Source organism: Alexandromys fortis, unplaced genomic scaffold (assembly GCF_014885135.2).
Source record: "Alexandromys fortis isolate MF-2015 unplaced genomic scaffold, M_Fortis_MF-2015_v1.1 scaffold_24, whole genome shotgun sequence".
NCBI classification, from domain to species: Eukaryota; Metazoa; Chordata; class Mammalia; order Rodentia; family Cricetidae; genus Alexandromys; species Alexandromys fortis.
The window spans coordinates 6553527-6570569 of record NW_026067906.1 but is presented as its reverse complement, the minus strand read 5'-3'; the positions used below and the strand labels follow the sequence as shown (position 1 = coordinate 6570569).

At 39.2% G+C, this 17043-nt stretch overlaps 1 protein-coding gene across 3 annotated transcripts in view; it reads left to right on the top strand.

The window, feature by feature from the left end:
• Tmtc2 (transmembrane O-mannosyltransferase targeting cadherins 2) overlaps positions 1-17043 on the top strand; it is a 392468-nt gene that overhangs the window by 219821 nt on the left and 155604 nt on the right. For all 3 annotated transcript variants that reach the window (XR_007590635.1, XM_050135588.1, XM_050135589.1), the window contains exons 5-7: positions 12774-12859; positions 13313-13497; positions 14630-14708. Coding sequence is in view for 2 of the 3 variants with exons in the window: in XM_050135588.1 (XP_049991545.1) it covers positions 12774-12859; positions 13313-13497; positions 14630-14708 (350 nt within the window). In the remaining variant the exon portion in view is untranslated. The remainder of the gene's footprint in view (positions 1-12773; positions 12860-13312; positions 13498-14629; positions 14709-17043) is intronic.

Sequence of the window (17043 nt, the reverse complement as noted above, 5' to 3'; positions counted from 1 at the left end):
AGATTGGATGGAAGTGATCCCTTCTCTGTCCTGTCATAAGGAGAATCATATAAGGAAATGCCCACACCATCTGGAGGAGACCCAAGCCTAGTCTGGTTGTTATAAATTCATGGTGTGGCCGTCAGGCAATTTCTCAGTGCAAAGTCTTGATTAAGGGACTGATGCAACCTTCTAGCAGTCTGAAAGGACGCTGGACTTTATAGATATTTGGCAGCTTTTATGATTTTCCCTTCATAGTCACTGTGTGTTTCTTGCTTACTTGTCCTTTGCAGTAATATCTTTTAGAAGAATCTCTGAATCTTTAAAGATCAGTTTTAGTGGTGGGTACCAGCCTAGGATGGAAGCTATGGCTTAAAACTCAGATAATGCAGTTCTTATAAAAATTATCAATGGAGCTGGGCACAGCGGTGTGTGCACCTGCACCCCAGAACCTGAGCTAGGAGGATTGCCATGAATTTGAGTGAATGCCTTTTTCCTAAACATAGAAATAAAACTAAAACAATGAAGCAACAAATGTTGATTCAGTGAGATGAGAAAACAGGCCTACACCAAGAGTTACTGAGGCAACAGTCCTGTGCCTCTTGGATTCCTACGTGGCAGTGGGATCCTAGCAATTGACAAAACTACCCCTTTCCGAACTAATTAGACATTCACATTGGGTAGCCTCCATAAACAGTAAAGAATTACAAGCAATTCTCTGTGTGGACTTAAATTTTATCATTGGTGCATAGTGCCTTTAAATTGTGTGAGATGCTTCTGAGTTCTCAGTTACTTTAAATTCCAAAACGAGCTTAAAGGGTAAGAAAAATATTTTTAGGAGTCTTGACTATATATAGGCTTACAAGAATAGCGTTTGTTTTCATGGGAAAGGGGAAAAAAAACAAGAAAAGTTTCCTTTCATAAAAGTTGAAACCTCTGCCACCCCATATGCCTTGAGGGCAGCTTAGTGAAGTGGCTCAGATAGTGAACTGGGCATTATAGAGACTTAGGTTCAGATCTTCCACGGATGGTTCCCATGATCGGCTGTGGGAAAATTGCTTAATCTGTCCTCTTCATCTGTAAAATTGGATTATGTTAGTGTTATTTTGGAAGGATTAAGTAAAATATGCTTAGAAACTTGATATAACCCTACAGTAATAGAAGTTGAAAAGTTTGTCGGATGTTAATTTTATGCTGTTTCCAATTACTTCCTGGCTGTTTCTTTGTGAAGCGATGGCACCATTCACAGGCAAGTTTTTCTATAAAAAGAAATTGATCTAATGTTCAAGGATGACTCCCCCGAAATCCCCCAAAATCCCTTTCTGGGTGTATTGGTTTGTATTTAATTTTAAACCAAGTAAAATTTGTCATTGGAGGATACAGTTTGCCTGCATAGGAAGCAACTCACAAATGTTCCTGTATTAAGAATCATGTTGGAAGGAAGCAAGGGGGGAGGGAACCTAAGAGAGGGAGGAGAGAGAGGGGGTGGGAGAGATGGAGGAGAGAAAGAAAGAGAAAGAAAGAAAGAAAGAAAGAAAGAAAGAAAGGAAGGAAGGAAGGAAGGAAGGAAGGAAGGAAGGAAGGAAGGAAGGAAGGAAGGAAGGAAGGAAAAGATCAAGAAAGAAAAAAAGAAAGGACAAATAAAGAGCAGGAGGGAGGGGAAAAAGGAAGAAGAAAGAAAATAAAATGAAATAGACCCTATTTTGAGTCTTTTCAGCTGAGGTAGAAAGCACAAATTATTTTCTTTCCTACAGAGATATCAGCTAAAACGTTATAAGACTCTTCTGCTCCTAATTATATGGACGGAGAGAAGTAAAATGAAAACTTCCCACCATGGACCCAGTGTCAGTTTTCTCTCTAGGTTTCTATTGACTACTGTTAACTTATCACTTTAACCACATGGATATATCCATTCTATCCATACCTGCTGTTATTTTTGACATATAGAGGAAAATGCAGCCTCAGTTCATTCAGAAAACAGGTGTGGAGAATATTCTGCTAATTTCAGCATATAGTACATGTCTGTGAATTATGGACTCAACAGTAATGACAGCTATATGAGTTAAAGTCCCCGAGGCACTCTAATCCCGTGCCCCTCTTCCAAAGCAAAGTATGCCCCTTTCATGTGTTTCCTGTAATAATAAATTAAAATAATAATTATGTAGCATCTTGTGTCAAACCTACCTGAGCAGAATCTGCTATGGTAGAGTATAAAGGTGTTTAGATTCGTCATTCAAAGTCAACCCCAGAAATACCTTTGTTAAAAAAAAAAAATGCTGTTTGACACTGCCCAGATTTTTTACTTTGAAGGCAAAGATAACAGTGAGAATATGTTCCAGCTTTTTTTTTCCTTTTCTCCTCTAATATAAATTGATAAAGGCTTTGCATGTTATGCCTAAACAATTGCTTTTGATTAGGCGCCTCCTGTTTCACATTTGACAGGTTACAAGACATCTTTCTCATGAAATAGAAGTCCTAGTTGCACTTAACTGAGCTGTCAATGTCTAAATGAAATTCAGTTTAGAATAAAGAGAGAGGTCTGTGTCAAAAGAAAAAGAGCAAAGAGGAAGCTAAGCTGTTTTTTTTTTTGGAACCTACTTGGCAGTTATATGACACTTTAGAGACAACACACTTTGACGAAAGTTCCAACTCTGGAGAACCATGGAATAGAATCGTATGCCTTTGTCTGTTCATTCTGCGACACTTGATTGTTTTTCCTTTCATGTCTCTTTTGCATTCTTTGCCAGGCAATGACAGTAGAATAGAAGAACAATTGACCTCTTATCCATACGAGGAAAACTGTACCTCATCTTTTAGTTTTGCCCATGGTTCATATGCTGTACAATAACCAGGTGCAGTAACCATAGCTTAATATCCAATTACGGTTGTCAGAAACCATGCAAAATATTTTCTAATAAGTAAAAGGTACATGTTTTGTGCAAAATTCTTTAGCATATATTTCCTCTTCTAGTACTTTCTACACCAAGAAGTCTTTGTTAAAATGTTATTCCCTGGACCCCGCAGTCTTCACACTCGGTTAATTAAAGAAAGGCGATAAAATGGCACATTTTATTTGTAGAAATGTTTGAGTCAGGAGAATCCTTGTGTTTAGACACCAGATAAAATGTCTGTTATCCAAAGGTGTTCTGGTGACCATAGGATGCCATTCTGCAGAAAACACAGGTGTGTCTATAATGGTCCCCTCACTTCAGAATTTTTCATCTGAAGCTCATTGAATCTTTTTTCCATATAGAAAATTCAGATTGTATCAGATTCCATCTGATAGCTCCCATGAGTTTTCTACTTTCTAGAATTTGAGAGTATTAATTAAAATTAAAAATATTACTAATGTAATTATTTCTTTGGGCAAAGATTAGTAATTCTGACCATGCTTATGTCTAAAAACATAGTTTAAGTGTTTCAATTTCATGCATCTATTTTTACTCAGATCATATAATTTTATTGAACTATTTGGTTTGATTTCATATATTTGGTTGTTGCCTAATCTGGTTATCACTCAAAACTCAACAATTCATACTTTGTATGCATTTAAGTATAGTGAAGAATTTTTTTAATTCCCTATACTACCATATGTGTTATTATGTATGGCTTCATATAATTTTTAAAAATTTAAAGACTAAGGTGTATAACAACATCTCATGCCTTGGTAAGAAGTTGATTAGTGAGTGATTAGAAACTGGAATTGGCAATAATTTTCTCTGTCATATAACCAGAAGTCCAGGGAATGGCAGTTGCAGCTGGCTGGTATAGATGTGGCTCAGGGTCTTGGGCCTCTTTATTATATCCCCCATTATCCTCAGTACAAGACATTGTAGCATGAATAATAATAAAACCTTGCTGTACATTGATTTGATCCTGCTTCTTTTCGCCTACTCGGTGTCTAACGCAATGGTTAAGGCATGGAAGGTGCATGCCTCAGTTCTTATGGCCTAGAAACCTAGGAAATAGGTAACTTAAAGGCTTGAGTATCTTTATTACAATCTGTACTTAGAAGGACTTTAAGTTTAATTCCATTTATAGCCATGTAGGTTTCTGATAACTTTGCCTGCTTTCTAGTGTATCCAGGAGAATATGCAAGCATTTATGTTTTATGACTATATGCCATGCAGTTAATTATCACTTCTTCATTTAATAATAGAAGATTAAGAATTCATTTTTAAGTGACATGTTATACTCATTGCCTAAAAGTGAGCGTAGGTTTTGGGGGAAAAAGAGGAAATTCATCTCTAGCTTCATGACATAGTGAAATGATATAAAATCTCACTATTACAGGCAGCTGAATTAGCAAATTTGATTAAGAAGTATGAGTTAATACAAAGTTCAAAAATGACTCTGACTTATTAATTAATTACTGTTAAGAAATTTCACACGTGTAATTGATTCTGGGAAAAATAAATCAAAGCTCCAGAATTTATTTTGTATCTCGGAGGGGGGTAAACCATTAATTTTAAAAGTCCCTCTATGCGTTAAAGGAGGATCACAAGAGATAAATCTCAGAAGACTATTTCGTATGCATATGGATATACATTTTCTGCTCACAATTGAGCTTAGTGTTGCTAAAACCCTTGGGGAGCCATTGTGAGTAAACATTGTCCTCTGACTGATGGCAGGGGCGGTGGAAGACTGTTCACAACTGCACCCTATTCTCAGCTGTACAGTTTTAATTGTCAGTTGTCTTGGCCTTTCACGTTCCCAAATGCTTCCTCCTACATAGATTATGTCATTTAATTTTCACAAAGCCTGTTATTATTGCTATTGTTAGATTTAAAAATGCCACCCTTTGTGACTCTGGCGTTTCATTGCCATGACTCTTCTGACTGGAATGTTGTTCTCGGTATTCTTGGCTTTGGCCTCTATTTCTTCTCTAGGAACTTTACCCGACCTGTTCATTTTGTGGGTTCCCAAGATGCTATGCTTTCTCATGGCCCAATTTGCATACTGTTGTCATCATTGACATATCTGTTTTCATAACAAACAATTAATCCAAGAATTATCTATTCATTGTTTGATACTAGGTTGACTGACACTATCTAATATATTAACATAGTGTAAGAATGCTATGGACTTTGCCATAATTTTAAAAAATGAAAAGGCAGTTAATTAGTTGTCCATACTATTTCTCCAGTGAGAACTGCAAGACTCTCAGTTAGCAGTGTCCTTGTCCCCTTGATTTTTGTGTAGGTATCAGCCCAGATGCTGGACTCCGTATTATTGGATACTTGACTTTTTGGCTGCTCATATACTTCATTTACTCCAACTTTGGGAAATCTCTTCTTTCAAGTGTTTCCAAAGACCCTTTTTAGAATTCAAGGCAAGTGGTCATAATTGGAGATTTGAATTCTTTTACACGTTTATTTTATAATTTATTTGGGGAGGGCATAGCACGGGTCTGAAAAACTTGAGGAAGTCAATTCTCCTCTTCAGCCTTGTGAGTCCCTGAAATAAAACCAAGTCCTTCAACTTTCTCTAAGTGTCTTTCCTCACGGAGCCATCGCTCTACACTGTGATGTAGTATTTTTTGTTTGTTGGTTTTATTTAGGATGGTTATCACAACTTCGATTGACTTTCCTTAATCAAGTTTCTAGACTATTGTGGTTTAAAACAATGGTATCTTAAAAAAAATTAAAGTTTAGTTTATAGCAGAAAAATAACATAATCAGCACTGAGCATTTCTTAGAATTCCTTCTATAGATGAAGCCACTGGATGAAGTCATTCAGAAAAAGTCATAACTCTACTGCACTTCAGTATTTTACACCGCTGTCATATAGATCAGGGCAGCCTTGGCTCTTTCTGTAGGTGAGTATAGCCCTCAAATCCTCATCCTCCTCATCTCTGCCTCTCGAGTATTGAGATGAAAAGCATTTGCCACCATGCCTGGCTCTGAAAAGACATTTTCTTGTTATTCCTAGGAAATTCAGCACAGCAACTCCTTTCATTATATCAAGTTAGGCATTACAGACACTATATACAAATGGGAGAATTTAAACGCAAGTATTTCATCACCATGTGAAAAGGTCTTGGGCTTATGCAGCTTTAGGTATCCAAGAGGAATCCTGAACTAATCCTGCACTGACAGCCAAGGATAACTCGGCTGCATGCATTTATGGATGGCAGCGTGATGCGATGATACAAGAAAGCATTGTGGGTAATCTGGCATGTGTGTCTGGAATTCAGCCTTGTTACAGACAGACCCTGACAGTTTGCTCAGATGTACTGTCCGAGGCAGGAAGGACATGCCTTTTTTTTTTTTTCAATTTTTTAAAATAATTTTTTCTCTTCTTCATAAAAACACCAAGAACAATGATAGGTTGTATCTTTATTGAAAACATCCTTTTACTTTCCTTCCTGTGTTTTATGTTTTCTTTATAGCGGTGTGTAGAGAGGACAGGTTTGCGAAGAAACTTTTCTAACAAAGAAATGTGTTACAGTCACTGACCCTGAGAAGCTAATTGTGTTTCTCAGTTTCTATGCCGCAGAGGCAGTCTTGCCTTTTCATGTTAAGATATATACCTGCGTTCTTATCTTCTTCCCAGTTGTTGCCAGTGACCAGCACCCTTGCCCTCTGCCCAGTTAATGCCAGGGTGCCGCACTTCTGTCCTATATCTGATGGATGCCAGTGGCCAGTATCCTTACCCACTGCCTAGTTAATGCCAATGGCCAGCACCTTTGCCCTTAATCCAATTCATGCCAGTGATCAGCACCCCTGTTCTCTATCCAGTTAATGCTGATGGCCAGCATCCCCGCCCACTGCTCAGTTAGCGCCAGTGGCCAGCACCTCTGCCTTCTACCCAGTCAATGTCAGTGGTCAACACCCCTATCTGCTACTCAGTTGATGCCAGTGGCCAGCATCCCCACCTGATACCTAGTTGATGCCAGCGGTCAATATTTACGCCCTCTACCTATTTGATGCCAATGATCAACATCCCTGTCTGATACCAGCTGATGCCAGTGCTCAGCATTCCTGCCCACTACTCTGTTTAAATCAGTGGACAGCATCCCCACCTGATATCCAAATGATGCCAGCAACAAGCTTCTCTGTCCAACACCCAGTCGATGCCAGTGGCCAGCACCTGTTATGACAACCATGAATTTTAGTCTCTAGACAGTGCCAAAGACTCCCTGGGGTGGAAAGTCACCTTTGGTTTAAACCACTGTGCTAAGTAAATGTTTCCTTCTGTCTCTGTCAGTGTTTAGGGCCAACTTGGGATTTGTGTGCTGCTTATATTTATAATTGTGCATTTAATTCTGCCCAACCCGCTGTAGTTATTCTTATGACTGGCTTTCATTAATCAAGTTGTGATACTACCGTGATCATTTCTTAAGTGCTACTTTAGAAGAAAGGCTGTTAGAGGACACTAGAGGAAAAGATGGATCAAACTTTCTTCTGGAAGAAATTATGCACATATATTGGTAATTCTTAGACTTATCAGTAACCACCACCAACAAAAGCTGACATATTTTAAGAGAACATTCTGTTACTGCTGTTGCTTCTGCTTCTGCTGCTGCTGCTGGTGTGTGTGTATACATACCTGTGTCTGTGCATCTCTCTACATGGCTGTATGTGAAGTAATTTTCTAGAATTTACCACTGGTAGCTCAAATGTTTGTGTGTGTTTTCTTTGAATGGAACAGAGAGTTGTTCTTTTTCCTTCTCCAGGCTGGATAATTTATTGATGGCCTTAGTTTGAGTGACTGTCCTAAGAGTATGGAAGAATGTGAGACATGAGAGAAGTAAAATATTCCTTATATATGCCGTACTTCACAGTCCACCCATAAATATATAAAAATGACCTTTCTTTCTGCCATTTCAAAAATATAATTTTAAAAATTCTTTTCAGTCTACACTCATGTAGTATTTTAATTTTGTGTTATTCCATATAGAATGTCCATTCACTTGCTCTCACAACAGCTTTGCACTTATTTTATAAAACTATTTCTGACTATATACTTGCATGGTGGCATATTAAAATGTGTTCTTCTTTTTAATATATTTAGAAGCTAGAAGAGTTTATTGTCATGGCCAGTATGTAAACATGTCATGTCACCAATTGAACAGCCATGGAAAAGCCTTTGGTGTGAATAATTAAGTATTATTCAAGTCTTAAATTATTTTCTGACTACTAGGCTTGCATTTTGATGTACTTGTCTCTATATGGTCAGTCCTCTGTGTGCTACTTTATTAATGTCTTCTTGTGTTGCTGGGTGTGGTGGTGCTCTCAGGAAGCAGAGGCAGGAAGATCTCTGAGAGTTTAAGGCCAATCTGGTCTACATAGAGAGCTCCAAGGCAGTTAGAGATACATCGTGAGACACTGCCTCAGATAGATAGAAAGAAAGATAATTATATAGATATAGTTGGTAGATAGATGATTGATAGAGATAGATAGATAGATAGATAGATAGATAGATAGATAGATAGATAGATAGATAGATAGGCAGGCAGACAGATTACTTAACATGTATGTACTAATATGTAAGCTGCTTGACATGCTGTAAATGCTGAGTGCGCAGCTACTCTTATCATTGTAACTAATGCACCATAAGAGATTTCTGTCTCTCCACTATGTTTTTAGAAAAGTCAACTGTAGGTTTTGTAAATGTGGCTTGGTATTAACCATGTTTTAGGATGGATCTAGAATCAGTATAGAATTCCAAGACGAGACATTCCTTTTCATTATTTTAAAACAAGCTAGAGTTACACAAACTTTGAGGTTTAGAACAAAGCAGTAGGTAGTCTACGTGTATCTAGAACTGAATATCGTTTTTTTATCTTTATCAAGAACACTCCCTCTGAAACTCATGATCTCTTTAATTATTATTGGCACATGCAGAAGCATACTTTTATATAATATAACCTACTGAGTCCATTGGTGTTGCTACATTGTATATATGCTTAAGAATGTTTCCTTGGGGGTGATGGAGAAGACTGAATTTCCCTCTTAGCAACAGCTGTCTATAGTTGTTTGTCGAGGCATGGGTTCTTGTGAGATTTCCTCGATCCACACTGGAATGTGAATTGATCTTGACATTGTGCTAGACTTATTTAGGGTCTAGTCCTGTTGAGATTTCATGGGTGCAGCTTGCTTGTCATAGCTAGAAAACACTGTCTTATAGAAGGTACCCTCCCCATCTCTTGCTATCTTTCCACTCTTTCTTCCTCCATATTCCTCCATGAATTGTACATGTTTCAGCTGGGCTTGGACCCCCCCACACACACACTCAGTTGTCTTCTGCACTGTGACCAATTTTTGATTTATGTAATCAAAAAGGAAACTTCTTTGACAAGGGTGAGAGATACACTTATGTGCAGGTATAAGAATAAATATGTAGAATACAATTATGATTTTATTTGTTAAGGACTATGACAGAGCCAGGTCTTCTTTAGGTTCCATAGTCTCACCACCCAAAAGAAATGGCCATGTTTTATAGTAGTAGACTTAAATTCCTTCCAATTAAGGAGGCTTTAAGGTTAATTAAATGACTTTTGGTAATTACCAAGATATAAGTGTCATATAGCACTCTTTAGGATATGACACTCTGAGGGTGACCATTGTCATGGTTCTTGGGCTTTATAGCTTGCTAAGACTATTAATCGCATTTCTCCCTGGGCAGGCTGCAGGTTTGACATGTGTTGTTTTGTTTCACGTAGCACAGACTCTCCTCAGATTCCATATACAGCCCAGAATGATGCTAATCTCTTGATCCTTCTACCTCTCTCTCTAAAGTGCCAGGACTGTAGTAGAAGGAGCGGTGCTCCTTGTTTGTCCCGGCCACCTGGCTAGCATAACCCCCAAAATAACCAAACATATATTGAATTAATTAAATTACTGCCTGGCCTGTTAGCTCAAGCCTCTTATTGTCTAACTCTCACATCTTGATTAACCCGTTTCTATTGAATCTGTGTATCACCACGTGACTGTGGCTTCCCAGCAAGATTCTAACCTACATCCATCTCAGGCCAGAGATTCATGGTGTTTGCCTGACTCTGCTCTCCTTCCCAGCATTCAGTTCTGTCTTTCCCGCTACCTAAGTTTCTATCCTATCAAAAGGCCAAGGCAACCAATTTAATTTAATTTAACCAATGAAAGCAATACAAATACAGAAGGACATCCTACACCACCAGGATTAAATGTGTGTACCACTCTCTGCATCTTTGAACATGGAATTCATTATCAGAGAAACAGTATCCAATTCTGCCTTTGCTCATTTTTAACTAAAAAAACCCAGTTAGTTTGTTAATTCTTAGATGCTTATTTCTTCCTGCGCAACATCAAGCTGATGACAATATTCTTACACTGTTTGTGTGCGTGTGTGCACACTATGTGTGTTAAACACAATGTCACTTGCATGTGTGCCTGCTTTTTGCCCACTCTTGGATTAGGGCACGTTATCAGATTGCCTCAAATGTCGTCGTTTTCGCCATTTGTTTTCCTTCTTGTTACTGTGGAACACTATGTGCATCAGAATCTTGCTTCTTTTCTGTAGCATACACAGCAAGGTAAAGTGATCAGGGAGAGCCTTATCCCTTGCTAATCAGTCAAGGCTATCTGACTTGAACTCACTCATTAGTACCTTTACGACACAGGGCAGGATCCTGAAGGTTTTATTATCACACTGCATGCTCTTCTCTGCTCTCTGTGTATTTTATGAATTGGAAAGTGACAGAATATAATGTATAATGTGTCAGCATAGCTGATCCCAAGAGGCCAAGGACATCAGTCTCCAGACATGTCAGCTTTAGGCCCCAGTCAGATCCATGCACACCCCCAACCCGTTCATTCCCATCTATCCTAATAGCATATTTGCCCTGTAGAAATGTAATTATGCAGAGACTAATTAGTGGGCTCTTTCAGTTACTTGCAGGCTAGAGAAGATAAAGAAGGTTTTGACAGAGCTATAAAGATGCGCCTTCAGGGACAAGCGAAGAGCCATAGCATATAAGAGTCAATGGCTCTGGAGAGTGCACAGAGCATGTAACGATCACTATGAAAAGCATAAGGGTTCAGGCATGGCAATCAGCTTTCTGGTTTCAGCAGCTGATCCTGATGCCATCAATCTAAGCAGAGGTTTTTTTTTTTTTTTTTTTTCCATTTATGTGACTTCAGGTTTAATTTTGTGCAGGCGCTACTACTCCTTTTTCAGATGACTTTGGAAATTCCAATTAGGTCTCAGGTAGCTCAGTCATCCGATAGACATATCTGGAGTCAGGAGAGGAATCCTGCCTGATTTTAGTGGCGAAGGCAGTGTGCTTCCATGCAAGGCACAGGGCCACATGGTGATGTGCAGACCGCGTACGAAGAGCGGGGGCAGAAACAACCATGGAACACCACCTTTCCATAAGGCAGTGTGCGTGTGAAGAAGTAGCCAGAGTTTTCATTCTGTACAGGATGGTCTCACAAATGGAAGAAGGCTAACCATTATACCAAATCTAAGGGAAGATGGAATGGAGGAAGGAGGATAAAGTCAGCAATTTTGATAGCAAGAGTTGGGTGGGCAAGTTACCTATGTAGACACTCCACGTGGTGAAACATGGTACCATAACTTAGCATAGCATACACAACATAGCACGGGAAGGACAGCCTTGTATTTGTTCATTTATTTGATTTTCAAATAACTAATCTCTTCAGAACATAATCTAGGAGATCGGCATTAGCAACTTGTTAGGCAGTAGAGGGCAGTTGACTCCTCCCATTGGGCCCCTTCCTTAAGGGTCTCATCAGCTGCCAGCAGGGCTCCATTGAGAGTCCCCGATTCCTAAACATGAGCATTTGGCAGACACTCAGCCGTTCTGAACCCTAACAGGACTCAACAAACGCATGTTTTGACAATAGCTTTTTCTTTTCTCAGAGCTCCATTTTACTCCTTTTTCAATAGCAAGGAAGCTGCCAAGTTGAGTCTGCAGTTGGCATCGTCACAGCCGCCCTTGGCCCACTAGATGTATCTTATGTCTGTAAGACACTGTTTACAAGAGAATGGGCCCAGAGCAACGTCCTTCGGGACACCTTCTAATTAGTTCAGTTTCCTGACATCTTATTTTAATAGAAATGGTAATACTTGATTTTCATTGATGTCATAAGGGCGGGGATTGGCATGGCTTGGTTAATCCATGTGGGGACTATTTAAGGAGTCTCATAGAGAGGTCCCTAAAGTCTGAGGGTCTGGAGAGGGAGATGTGTTTCTGCCTGGTAGACTGAAATGTGCAGAGTATTCTGAAATGCAAGTTTATTTGACCAAAGCCAAGCAGCATAGAAATATATGGCCTTCACTTCTTCCCTTTGTTTCTTTGCTCCATCTGGATCTGCCTTTGCCATTGAGTCAGACTACTTTTAGCCTTTTTGCCTTTGGGAGCGTTGTGAACAAATATCACCCAAGCAACAACTGCCGAGGGAGGCATCTCATGTTTCTATATATTTATCCCTGCCTTCCCCAGGTTTCCCTGGTAAAATGAGGAGGACATGTGTGTGTTCCCAACAGAAATCCAGGTGGCTGGCAATTGGGGAAGAAGTCTGGCGAGGGGAATATTTATTGCTTACAGAAGTCGGTTTAAAAAATCCTTCTTAATACTTTTCTCATGGAGCCAGGGTCCATCGATACCTGTGTAGGATTTTTCCTCCTGAGAGATCATTTCCTTCCATTAGAATTTAGTTTTATGGTACCAGGTCAGCATTTTTATTGGACCTGTTGACCATTTTTACCTTTGGAATGTAGAATGAAAATGTGTGGGTTTCTGTTTCATGATTCAGCCCCTCTCAGTGTCTCTGTTCTCCCCCATGCAGAGGGTTGCTGCTCCAGGAGAACAGCAGGTTGACAGAAGCGTTGCATTATTACAAACTGGCCGTCGGGAGCAGGCCCACCTTGGCTTGTAAGTAGTACTACAGCTTTGGAGTCTTTCAAATATTGCCTTTCATTGGTAATAATTACCTCTGTATTGTTGAAGCCTTTCATAAGAAAGCAGCTAGGTGTGGTATTCATATTTCTAAATATTTGTTAATATTAGCAATTCTCTCTCTCTGAATTTCATTCTTCAATGCCATTTACAGTTTTTCCTTAGTACTTTGATAGGTTAGTCTTTTATTTAACTAGATTTTGAGCTCAAAAATCTGTGGTATTCATCTGAATGAAAAAATAATTATGTTTTTAGAAATACTTGGGGGTTATTACTACCATTATTGATCCTGTGCTTTTTCTGCACACATTTAATAATTTTTATTTTTTGATAAATAAGAAATATCCCTTGGAACAGAGATGAAGCCAATACTCCTTTTATCCACGGTGCGTAGTGCCTCAACATTCTGTTACTGGTTCCTCCTCGCAGCTGCGTATTTAAACACGGGCATTATTCTGATGAACCAAGGGAAGACAGAAGAAGCCCGGAGAACATTCCTGAAGTGTTCCGAGATCCCAGATGAAAACCTGAAGGACCCTCATGCACATAAGAGCTCTGTGACCAGCTGCCTGTACAACCTGGGGAAACTCTACCATGAGCAAGGACACTATGAGGTCTGTCCACCACTCCCTGCCCTCCTGCTCTGAGATCTAATCTCCTACCTTCTTCCTGGGGCCACTACAGTCTTTTGAAAAGCTAATCTATTCATATTCCAGTGTATGTTGAAGGATGTAGTGACTGTTAGCACACACATATTCCACAATTAGGATCTAAGGTATGGTTTCTAGAATCCTTACCATTTTGCTCCGTGTTTGATATTTTTATGAAAGGATATTGTTTGTACTCTGAATATTAAGAATGTAACTTGATCTCAAGGTTATCTAATTTTCTTAATTCTTTTAAGAATAAAAATAATGTGGTTTTGATGGTGGAGGAAGTCTCTAAGCAAGCTGCTGCTTAGTAAACTTGATGACCGCGCCCCCATCCTCTTTACTCACAGAAACCATGTCTGTATGGCACCCTTCTCCCTTAAACTGTCCTCTCTCATGACATGCCCACATCCCACCGACATACTCTTATACATCTTAAGGCTGCGCTGTGAGCTGGGTAGTGGTGGTGTAAACCCAGCACTGGAGAAACAGAGCCAGGTTGACTCTGAGTTTGAGGCCAGGTTGGTCTACAAAGAGAGCTCCAGAGCTTTATACAAAAAAACAAAAACAATAAGAAAAACCTGTCTCAGAGAACCAGAAAAAAAAAAAAAAGACTTCCTGCTATTGCAATATGAGGAAGAGGATGCGCCTTTAGAACAGTTTCATTTAACAGCATCAGTGAATCTTGTCAGGAGGGAGATCTATTTGCTTGCTGGCGCTTTACTTCGACCCCATGGGTTGCTTGAGTTAGAGCACAGACTCAGGATGATGACTAATGAGTAACGTCCAAGTGCGAATGTTTTCAGCTCTTCTTAGTGAGTAATCTGTGAGAGCTGGACATTTTATATTAAAAGAGCATTGCCCACTTTCAGTTCCTTGTTAAGCTAAATTTTTCTGTGACATTCCTCACTGGGCTGTTTTCACTCGTGAAATTAAGGCAGCATGATATCAAAGGACAGCTCAATTATTTCCCTCTAGTGAACCATTCGGAAGCAGAAATGGGCAGTTTTAACTTTGGAGAGGCGTCATTACGTTACTCAGTGCCTATTCCTGTCCTCTAATGATGATCTATATTTCTCTTTGTTTCTTAAATTAGGATGCCCTGAGTGTATACAAGGAAGCAATTCAGAAAATGCCAAGGCAGTTTGCCCCCCAGAGCTTATATAACATGATGGGTAAGTACCACTCTACGTTTTAATTGGCGTCAGGGGTTGCGGAGAAGGAAGAACCCCGTGTTTACGTGCAGTGGGCTCTTACTATCTTCTTAGTAATCACAGAGCAATGCTTACACTGTGTGTTGTCCAGAACCCTCCTGACAAGAGCAAAGAGATGAACGAATGCAGCATGTCAACACATTTGTCAAATTTCATAGCTTTTACAAGGGACTCTCAATGCCATTTGGGTACCAAGTACTGCTGAACCTCTGTGGAATGAGAAAACAATATATTGAATTTGTTATATGTGTAACTTTGGTTATATTTAGGTATACATATATAGTATGTATTTACTTCAGTGAATTTACTAGATTTATAATAATTTTTAGCATGTTATTCTCTTTATCAGAACATTCTCAGTACTCAGCCTGTAGTGATGTGGAGATGCCCGAGGCTTGGTGCTTTTAAAACTGAGAATATTTGAGTCAACATGTGTTGCTTTTATGGATGAGGCTTTGGGTCCCTGTAGTGTTTTTTTTTTTCTTTTTCAGAGTAATATCTGAGACTAGAATGAGACTGTAAACATGGTAAATATGCTACTTCAATTGTTTATCTTCCTGTATTGAGTAATCTCTACCAATCAGAATGTATATAAATCTAGGTTATAGATTTCTGACCCCTGGGGGTTCAAGAAGTGAAGGATGGGAAATCCTAACCAAGCTCTTATCACCTGTGATTAATCTGTTCCTGCTCAGGAAATCGTTGTCATAGCTATTTGATGGTAGACATAACTATTACCCGTTAGGCATGAGACTCTTTGGAAAACCGCCAATGTAGTCTCAATGCCCTACATTGATGGGTTCACACGACTCTTTCCAGGAATCGGAGATGGGAAGGACTGCTCCTGCCCTCCGATCAATTCCCTTTTCCACAAAGCAGAAATTGCAAACTCAGACCCGCCATTCATTAAATCTGATTAAGTCCTTTGATATTGCAAGACCTCCCTCATATAGATGAAATAGCCAGGATTAGGCTGTGTGACCTACAGGCTTGTATTCATTCGAAGTCTTATGATTTGGGAAAATTTAATACTAGCTGCTTGGTTGTGCAGTCACACAAAACCACAAGTGCTCCGTGACTTGAACATGTGTATCTGCCAAAAAAACAAAACAAAACAACAACAACAACAACAAAACAATGACAGCCACAAAACCTCATATTTTTTCCTTCCATGACAGGAAGTGTAGGCATGGTTCAGATATGGGATGAGGCACAGTATAGCTTTCAATAACCCAAAAAGAGAATCTAATCTGACTCAGAAGAGGTTGAAATGCCATTCATGACTCTGGGAGGTGCACCTCCAGCTGGCCTGCCCAGCATTAAAGTGATTGAACGCCCACATCAAAGAGGACACTGGATATTTCTTTTTCTTCTTTGATATAATTCCTCCACGGTAAAGATTAGCTTCATTAAATATATTTTTGCCTTCAAGCTTTTACTGGATTAAAACTGTGTCTTTTACTTTTAATCATTTGACCATCTGTCCACATGAATGAAATATATACAGGAATATCACATGTGCCTAGGCTGGGGGTTTCATTAAACCTTTCCATTTTAATGCTGGGGATTTTTCATAGCAAAATAAATACTAAAAAGACTGCTTCCTCTACCTTTATCTGAAGAGGCAGTCATTTTTCTTTGATTTTATTCATAACTTTAGCTTCCAGTTTTTAATCAATTGTCAAATAAGATATCTTTGCTGAAATTAGGTTTAGGTTTTGAGTTCCTTGGTGACAAACTGCATGTGGTCTCTTTATTGCTAATGGGAAATGCTAGTATCCTCAACAGTTAGTGATTTCAGAAAAATTCATTCAATTATTTTATGTAAATAAATTGGATTGAGAATTGAGCTGGTACCTTGGGATCTGCCCACTTTAGGTTGCACGATCGCCGCGCTCACACAAGCAGAAGACAACCGTGTCCCCGGAGCCATTATCTGGTTCTTTGTGTTATTTTCCATTATGGAACGAGAGAGTCTCTTTGCTTAGATTCTGAAAAATCTCCCTGACAGTTTTCTAGGGAGAGGACCCTAATATAATTTCCAATAGCAGATTCCCTCTGTAATTATGGTGGCTGCCTTCTGTTTGATTTTATGGGAAGATCTGTCAGCTGGTCAGGTTTTAGAGTTTCGCCTGTTCAGGAAACTGTAATTTTCTCAGAGAGCGAATTCACCTCCTAATCAAATGGGTTAAATCCCCCGAGTGTTTGCTTTAACTCCTAATACATTTTGATTAGCCTCCATTTGACAAGGAAAAAAATGGCCTGGGAGATAAGCTGCTCTATCAGTTCATCAGTT